Genomic DNA, 9893 nt, shown 5'->3' with positions numbered 1-9893 from the left:
TCTTATAAATTAATAATCTTTATTTAAAATTATCATAAATAGCATAATTTTACGCTTTTGTTAATATTTATTGTTGAATATTGATGTCTTTTAAGTTTTCAATAGCATAACAAACACTGCAGATACCCTTTCGAAGCCATGACAGAATAAATCTTTTTATTTACAGGCTTAGGCGGTCTAAATTAACACAAAGAAATGTATTCTAGAAGGTATTTTTGTTTTTAGTTTTCTATGTCTATATATTTTTTTCTTTAGCTTCTAGCTCTTTTGTGTTTTTTATTTTTAAAAGATGGATAAACCATTACAATTAAAACAAGAGAGCATACATCAGCCTTTCACCTCTTTTGTTCCAAAAAAAAAAACTAATAATAATATAACAAAACCAAAATATTTAAATATAATTAAGAAAATAAATAAAACCTTTTTTCTAATATTTTCTTTTATTACCTCAATAAATATTATGGCGGGTGTGGCTAATTTCTATAATTTTTTTATAAAATAAATAAATCATAATTTATTAAAAAAAAATCGATGTAATTATATCTGTAATTTTATATTTTATGCTTAATTTTTTCGCTATGATTTAGAGGGGTAACAACTAACAAATCGGACCCGGCTTCGTTAACGGGTTCGGATTCACATAGGGCTCCGTTATCGTATCACCCCAACTCTTTCGAGCTTTATACTGATGCTCCAGGCTGTGGAAGGAGAAAGGGAAAGCCATGTCGATCATGGAGCTGGACGACGAGATGGTGCACTCCATGGCCATTGGCGCCGTCTTCACCGACTACGTGTGTTCTTGATATTCTCCCGATTATTGATTTCCAAAAGTTCTTTTTTTTTCATAGATTGGAATGTTTGCTCTTCTTTTCCCTCTTAGATTTGGCCGTGGTTTTTACCTTTATGCTTTGAGAGGTCCAATGAAAGGTTCTCCATAAATTGATGATTGATGAGCATTTGAAAACATTAATGTCTAAATTATGTGGAAAAAATAGTTTATTTATTAGATTCATTGTTGTGTTGATTATTGATGAGTTTTCTTGTGCTTATAGTTGTTGAAGATGTAATTTTTTTCATTGGCCTTGTTGTTTTTGCGCGTCAGGAAGGGAACATTAGTTCACTTGATTTCCATCGCACAGAAGATCTGTTGATCACTGCCAGTGAGGATGATTCTGTCCGACTTTACAATATCGCCACTGCATCGTGAGTATGCCCTTTTGTTGGAGTTATATCAGTTGCCTTTGTTGCATTGCAACTGATGTTATTCAGAATTTGAGTTTGTTTAATCCTCTAATTTTTCATATTATTTAGTTCGTTGTTTTGTTAGTGAGTGAATATCAATTACTCTGAATCAACTATGTTGCCAATTTAACTATGTTGCCAATTTGATTTACTGAGAAATGTTGCTTCTTCGTGCAGTTTGTTGAAGACTACATATCACAAGAAGCATGGAGCAGATCGAGTATGTTTCACACACCACCCGAGCTCCATTATATGTTCTTCAAGATACAATTCGGCTTCAACAGGTGGTGCATGTCTTTGAATGGATTATTTGTTTAAAAACTTTTTGATATATTGTTCATATGAACTCATGGCATGCTTTTGCTTTTGCTATTTTTTTACAACAGAATCATTGAGATATCTTTCCATGTATGACAATCGATGTCTTCGCTACTTCAAAGGGCACAAAGAGAGGTGGTGATTCTGTTGGATTTGGTAATTCAACTTTTGCAAGATGTTTTTTCCTCGCTCACTACTGCATGTTCTGCTAATTTGTTATCTTGCTTGTTTGTCTGTAGAGTTGTTTCCCTCTGCATGTCTCCTGTCAATGATAGCTTCATGTCTGGCTCCCTTGATCATACTGTGAGAATATGGGATCTCCGGGTGAATGCATGCCAGGTAAGAGTTTCTGCTTGTTGATATTGTTTAACAAGTGTTTGATTGGGTTCGCATGTTTGAGCAACATGAATGAATAGAAAATCAGTCTTATTTTTTTTTTTTTTATTATTTTTTTTAATCTCATTATGAATTATTGTCACTGATTTTTTTCCCAGGGCATTTTGCGGTTGCGTGGTAGACCTACTGTTGCTTATGATCAACAAGGCCTGGTTTTTGCTGTAGCAATGGAAGGGGGTGCCATTAAGCTATTTGACTCCCGCTCATATGACAAGGTCTGTCTTTGAAGACCACATTCAGTCATCCATTTGACGCCATCTATACATGATGATTATATGCTTCTGTTCTGTTTCTTACAGGGTCCATTTGACACATTCTTAGTGGGTGGTGATACAGCTGAGGTCTGTGATATAAAGTTCAGTAACGATGGCAAGTCTATGCTTTTAACAACAACAAACAATAACATATATGTTCTTGATGCTTATGGTGGAGAAAAGGTAATTTGTCATTTATTGGAAGACTCATCATACTGTATTTTTTCTGTGAAGATTGAAGTAAAGCATATCTCCTGCACACTATCCCAATATCTTGCATCATCATTTTATTGCTTCATCCTACAAAAAATAGATGGTCATTAGAGACATTGAATTATAGATTACTTGTAATATGCAATAATTTGCTGATGAAATGTCTGTGAACATTCTTTGTTTTTCCCTATAGTGCCAAATGTTCTCTTATTTAAGTTGTGTATGATTTACAAAGCCTGCATAATGTACTTGAATTTGCATGTCTAGTACCTGATGGTTCTTTTCAATTGGCGATAATATTTGACCTTTATCTTTCTGGGTTTTCCCCACTAATACTTTTTTTATTTCTTGCTGTAACTTTTTCATTGCCTTCATGACTTTGAGCTGAGAATGAGGTTTTATTGTTCTCATATGCAGCGATGTGGGTTCAGCTTGGAACCATCCCCATCTATGTCAACTGAGGCTACTTTTACCCCTGATGGGCAGTATGTTGTGTCAGGTAAGGTCACACATCCCATCCGTGTTCTTTATTTTTGATTTCTAGAATTCAGGTGTTGTCCAATCATTCTATCTTGTGATGTAAGTTTGTGAAGGTGGTTGTCGCTCTCGGAGAGCATTAAAAATGACCTCTTGGCTATGGCTGAACTGTACTTACCTATTAACAAATTCTTCCAATTCATCTTTTTTATGGATACATTCTCAATATGATCATCTAGATTCATTCTTGTACCTCAATTATATTGCTAGTATATAACTGTTAGATTTTTTATATGAATTACCTGACAACTGTAACGTAATGTTCTTATACAACTCATGTATAGTAACCATAGTCCTATACCCAATAGGGCCAATACTGTCATCTTTGTATTGCATGACTTTTAAACTTCATCACTGTGCAACTATAGAAGTCTTGGTACTCAACTGGTATATCACTATTGATCTTGTTATATATACTAAAAAATTTAGTTATACATTACATAACTGCACGTATAAAACTATCGAGTATTAGATTCTAATTAATATGCTACTGTTTGTATTGCTTAGTTATGTAAATGTTAGTTGTTCTAATCTTTATCTAACTTCTGTAAGACTTTTATTAATAATCTTGCTTTATAACCATTATTATATTAACTATGAGCACTTCTAGTGCTAGTTAACTATTATTAAAATTTTCATATAAGTAATCTAGTAACACTGTTGTTAACTAACCATCCAACTACTTTATAATATTTGCTATTTCTAGCGTTGCGTAACACCATTATACAATAATTACAGGGTCTGGAGATGGAACCTTGCACGCCTGGAATATCAACGGGCGGAATGAGGTAAATATTAGCATATTTTTTTCTACTCAAAAATGGTTTATTTTCATGTGTATACTTAACAAATTTCGGTGTGCTCTGTTTTGACAATGTTTGCAGGTAGCCTGCTGGAACAGCCACATTGGCTTTGCAACATGCTTGAAATGGGCTCCTCGTAGGGCCATGTTCGCCGCTGCATCCTCAGTCCTCACCTTCTGGATTCCCGACGAGTCCAAGCGCGGCGATGAGGCCACCAGCGGCGCTGAAACAGCAGCAGCAGCAGCCCCAGATCCCAGGAATGAAAACTAAAGGTTCCTCCTCCTCCTCCTCCTCCCCATTAAGAATGTGTACTACAACTATGAAACTATAAACTTTAGAATAATTAATTGCAGTGCTTGAATGGTATAATCCATTTACACAACTCAAAACACTTAAAATATTAACCAAACTCATTTACAAGAAATACACACAGACAGACACAGACATACACATGCAACAACCACTTCAGATCACTCAGGTGAAGGATACAGTACCCTTTTTTTATTACATTTTGCATAAAAGACCAACAAACACAACATAACTTATTAATTATCTACTCCCTACGAACACCGCCACCTTCCTGAACCTTAGACTGCATTGCCTGACCGGCCTCCCTAGCCCGCTGTCCAACTTGCCCTGTCGCCTCCGCCATGCGCCGCTTCGCGTGCTCCATATGCTCTGGCATTCGAGCACGCCGAAGATAGTTCAAGATCCATGACAAAGCTGAGAGTGCAGTCAGACCAAATGCTCCGGAAGTCAGAAACCCAAGCACGGCCAGCCCTATCGTTATGGCCGCCGGCACGAGCACTGGGCTGAACAGCAAGAACAGTGGCGTGGCCACCGCAAGGCCTAGCACAGTCCCAGCCAGAGTAACACCTGAGAGGCCCAAAAGTGTGCCTCCCACTGGGAGTAATGTAGCCACTGCCAGCACCTTTGAAGCTGAAGGACCTTGGCCCTTATCTGGCAGTATGCCCTTCATGCCCTCCTGTTGGTACCGTGCATGCTGCCGCTGTCCTTCATGCTCAGCCATTTCAAGATTAAGTCTTTGATATGAAGGTGGTAAAGAAGGAGATGGAGAAGGAGAGGGAGAAGGGTGAGAGGGTTTTATAAGGGAAGGAGTGGTGTGACACGTGTGAGGATTTGGACAGGTGTTTACGTGGGGACTTGCATGGGGGACATGTTGTTGTGTTTTAGGCCTTTGAGGATATGGCTTCTCAGGGTTGTCAACGTTTTTTAAGTTTTGGCTGCTTGTGGTGTGTTGTTCCCTCGGAATCCGTTTGGTTGTCAGTGTTGATCCTTAAATGGGCCTTCTTACATAGTTTGTGGCCTATTTCTTTCTACAACAGCCCATAATATGTGGGCTGGCAATCCAGAATTTTAATCAACGTACCATGGAGTGAAGGCAATGAATTAATTTAAAAGCTGACTATGTCCTTTGTGAATATAGTTTGCCAGGGAGTAGCCAATTGTTTTGAGTTGCTCTTTATGTCACCAACCCACTCATTCATAGTACTTACTATTATTGGTGTTCAGGACTTTCATGGGCCTCCTTTCTTCTCATCGTTTGATTTTAACACAAAAAAAAAAAATAAAAATAAAAATAAAAATAAGAAAAAGAAAAGTGTCTTTCAACTCTTTCTTTATAGATTCATTTTAACTCAAACAAGCAGAGAGTCAAAAAGGTAATGGATACCTCTGTGAACCAAAAAGAGAACCGAACCAAACCCAATGCATGCTAGTCTCTGATGATGACTTGAATAAATAAAAGTGAAAGCTCAAGTAACATACATTTATCTTAAAGTTTATAATGAGTATGAAGTGACACATATATTTATATATATATATATAAATTATATGTATGTTTTGCCAAAATTGATAATAAAGCAGGAAGCCAAAGAGAGGTGCATTAATTGAGTGCAAAGAAGAAGAGTACGACAACAAGTCACATTTGGTTCAGTCTCATGCAAATGCAAAAGGCTCTGAATTTGTGGGTCCTGAAGACCATAAGTTGCACGCTCGCCCACACGCACGCACTCACGCACGCACACGGGGGAAAACTGAGATGAAAGGCTGGCTGGTGTTCAATCCATCCGCTCAAGTGCGCCAGTGATCAAAGAGACACACCGTAGTAAGTACTACTGTACATGAGTCAGACTCCAACTTGGATAAAGTAAAGAAGCCCACCCCCTTGGGTCGTCAGATCAGCGGTTGCCTAACCTTCATCTCTTCTCCCTCAATTTATTTTAAATATTTTTATTTCATAAAATTAAACTAATTTTCATACATAAAGTTGAGATTTTGCCTTGTTAACAATGCATGATTGAGATATAATAATAATAAAATATGTTAAATAATTTATCTATATTATAAAAAAATATATATATAGCTTTCTTATTTTTTTAATAATATAAATAAATCATATATTTATTTAAAAAAAATAAAGAAATCTCATACTAATCAAGTGAAAAAATAAAATAAATATATATATATATATATATAACCGAGAAACAAACACAAGAGGAGGGCAGCTGTCATCAGGGATGAAGCATACCAAAACAACCACAAACCAAAAGATGTGATTTTTTATTTTTATTTTTTATATTAATTAAATGTAATTTTTTTTTAAATACAATAACACTATTAAAAGCCAATTAAAAGATATACATACATTTATGTTATAAATTTTAAGCGTTCCTCTGAAATGAGAAATTTATAAATGTTGTGTATAAATATTGCTGTTATGAACAAGCTTTTCCACATGCACTTTTATTATATTTCAATTATATATTGAGAAGAACTAGAACTTTGACTTTCTGCATAGGAGTTAAATACCAATAAACTTTTGTCATAATTGTGGTGTATATATATATTTGTATAATTTTTTTTTAAATAAAGTTTTTCATTAGAATAAAACATATATATATATATAATAGATTATTTGTGAATTTCCTAGAGTGTCCAAAAGAGAGAGAGTGCAAATAAGAATAAATTGGTGTGAGTTATTATATTATTGTTGCGATCTTGATTGAACTGTTGAGATAAAGATACTATACATATCACATTTCACTGTTTTAACATTGTTCATCCTATTTCATACTATTGCTTGGATTATTCATAAATTACTGTTTATTGGAACAGATGATCTGAAATCATTTGATTCAAATCTAATGGTTGATAAATAGATATTTATAAATAAATTATCAACCAATATCTACTAACATTAATAGATGACTGGTCCACATATATATATATATATATATACTACACGCATTGAAAAGAGTCAGAGAGTGAAATATATATATAGATATATCTTGATGGCTTGATACTTCTCATTTATTATTGTTAGTGGGTTATTCATTAAAAAAAAAAATGATGGCTTAAAGTGACCGATGGTGAGCGTAGCCCGACAGTGGGATATCCGTTGTGATCGTCCGCACGGCTTTAAACACGGGCCGATCTTTTGCCGATGTGAAGAGTTGATTGCAAAAAGAGTATTGTGGGGTCGTTGCCGAGGAATTGGCGTTGTGATTGAGGTAACCCCCTCTTCTCTCCCGCCAAAATTCTCCACATATAAAACCCCAACCAACCCCTTTAATTCCCTCCAATATCTGTTTTTCATTTTCATTAATTTCCTTCTTTTTTTGCCTATCTTTACATTTCTTGTGGTTGTGAATGTAATTCTTTCTCTCTCTCTCTCTTGGACTGAAATAGTGAAATGTTCAAAAAAAAAAAATTTTATTGTTGTGTCAAATCCTCAAGACCCACATGTACCTCCAAACACATGTACAATTGCTATACAATGTTCATCAATAGTAAAAAAATCATCAAAACAAATCACTTTCTCTATTATGTGCATATAAACAGTTATTTCAGTATATCAGATACTGTAGTTTTGCCTTCAAATATGAAAGCAACAAGCTTTTGTTATACTATTATATATGTCATTTATACAGTACTCATTCACATTAATATTACGTACATTGAGATATATATTATTGGATAAGTGAGCTAAAGATGCATGATGAAATTAAACATAACAATAAAGTTATTAACCATGCAGATATATATATATATATATAAACTGATCTCAAGTTTAAAGTTAGTTAATTCCCTAGCTAATGAGAATGAGTTAACCTTTTTTTATCTCATTTATAAGTCTCACTGCTTCATGTCAGAAAGTTTATATAAAGCACTCATGTTATGGAATGAAAAACACAAAAAGTACTATGAATTCTTTACTTGGTAAAAGATTGGTTGACCCAAAGTACCTGTCAGAATTTCCTTGGTCAGGATGTAGCCAACCCTCTTCTGGCAGTGAATATTCTTTCGTAGATATATCTACAGCAAAGGCTTTGGTATATATGTATTATGAGACACATCTTTATAAGTTGAACAGTTTTTGAACAGATACATAACCGTTGGTGTAGGACTTGTGCATTCAAACTATTCCATGAGCTTTGCCTTTATCTGATGATCAAGTGATGCCATGAAATATGTTTGTTAATTGTTCATTGGTTTCAGTAAATCCAGTACAAGGCAATTCGGGAGTATATAATTGTTATAAGTCACTCTCCTTCTCTTTTTATTATATATATATATATATATAAAGCCTTTGACGTAGCTAAAAGTATATTCTCGGTGAGTTAGTTAAAGGACAAAAAGAAGTGATTTTAAGAGTATTCATGCAAAGTTGATTTTTGAGAGAGATATCATCAAGAAAAATACTAGTATTTTCTGATTTCTTTGTAACTACACATGCAAAGTTGATTTTTGAGAGAGAGATCAGAGAGAGAGAGAAGAGTAATTCCTATATATATTCACGTCATGGTGATCAACCAGATATATATTATATTCAGAATGAGCACATAGATATACAGTTTAAAGATTTGAACCATTTTGGTTTCTGTGATTGATGTGTCTATGCATTTATCAGCATGCCATGTTTCCTTTAGTCCTCTCCACATTGAAGAAGACATCAACAAATATGGTGTGCTCACATTTCAGTACACTCATTTCATATATATACATATATATCTTGGGATTAGAAGCAGAGGAAATTAAGACAATTACTATATGTTAATCAGTATATATTTCATTCTAGCCAGGAGTTTATGCATATATGGTGTTTAACATAAAAGTAATTAAGGCAGCATGAAATTGAAGAACACCACATTAACGAATAACCCAAGAACATCAAACCGATTTAGAGTGACCATACATACCACTCATTTAAAGATGAAGTAGTACTGTAGAGCTTTAATTCCTGATCTCATTAAATAGAAGAACACATTAATTAATCAATAATCTAGGAACACTAAACTATGGAGAGCAATACTTAATTGATGCATGTATATCTTAAAAAAAAAAAAAAGAAGAGAGAGACTCATTTGTTAACCAAGGCAATCACATATATTTATATATGTTTAATTTTTTGATTAATGGAAGCGAAAGTAACGAAATCCACCATTAAATTAGGATTCAACCAGACTAATAGAAGCTAATTAACTAAGATATATATAAATATAATAGCTAGGATAGTGTGGCTAGCTTCCTACACCTTGGTGGTGGTCAACAAAGTCATTGGACTAGCTAGCTGTCCAATCTCTGCCATCAAACTCTGATAGTCAATAAAGTTTGAGATGAGTACACACACATGCACAAGACATAATCTGCAATGCAAAGTGGAAGGCTAGGACACACTGATGGATTGCCTACTTCTCATCAATGTTTGATAGCCATATATATATATATATATATATCTATATATATATACGGTAGAAAGCCAGCTTAATTATATATATTAGCATAACTTTGAACTGCAATATTTCTTGTCAAGAGCTTCATCCTTGGACATTAAAAAAAAAAAAATTCTTAATAATCAAGCAACTTGTGACTAACTGCACAGCATGCATGTGTGTATATATGAACAGCAAGGGATGTGTGTGCGTGTATTATATATAGGGAGAGAGGGAAGGGAAGGAAAAAAGTGATAACATTGTTGTGGTTCCTATTGTCATGACCCAAAAGTGAACGAAAAGTGCATTTTAAAAAAAATATATATTTATAATTCAACAAAGCATGAAGATGAATAGATCACAATGATGTAGAGTTCATTGTGAAAAGACCTACA

The 9893-nt window shown here is 34.3% G+C and overlaps 2 protein-coding genes across 2 annotated transcripts; one reads left to right on the top strand and one right to left on the bottom strand.

Moving 5' to 3' along the window:
• The first annotated feature begins 645 nt into the window (after positions 1-645).
• On the top strand, positions 646-4054 carry LOC120280545 (protein ANTHESIS POMOTING FACTOR 1). Its single transcript, XM_039287404.1, has 10 exons — positions 646-791; positions 1103-1203; positions 1420-1526; positions 1629-1695; positions 1800-1899; positions 2055-2171; positions 2256-2393; positions 2841-2922; positions 3699-3748; positions 3845-4054. Exons 1-10 carry the CDS (start codon positions 723-725, stop codon positions 4031-4033), a joined length of 1020 nt encoding a protein of 339 aa, XP_039143338.1. The 5' UTR covers positions 646-722; the 3' UTR covers positions 4034-4054.
• Positions 4055-4060: 6 nt separating this feature from the next.
• On the bottom strand, positions 4061-5244 carry LOC120280547 (oleosin 21.2 kDa-like). The gene has a single exon (XM_039287414.1). It carries the CDS (start codon positions 4791-4793, stop codon positions 4317-4319), a length of 477 nt encoding a protein of 158 aa, XP_039143348.1. The 5' UTR covers positions 4794-5244; the 3' UTR covers positions 4061-4316.
• Between the last annotated feature and the right edge of the window lie 4649 nt (positions 5245-9893).

The sequence above is a fragment of the Dioscorea cayenensis genome, chromosome 17 (assembly GCF_009730915.1).
Source record: "Dioscorea cayenensis subsp. rotundata cultivar TDr96_F1 chromosome 17, TDr96_F1_v2_PseudoChromosome.rev07_lg8_w22 25.fasta, whole genome shotgun sequence".
NCBI lineage: Eukaryota > Viridiplantae > Streptophyta > Magnoliopsida > Dioscoreales > Dioscoreaceae > Dioscorea > Dioscorea cayenensis.
Note: the sequence above shows the minus strand (reverse complement) of the source record. Positions and strands in the feature narration are given on the sequence as shown.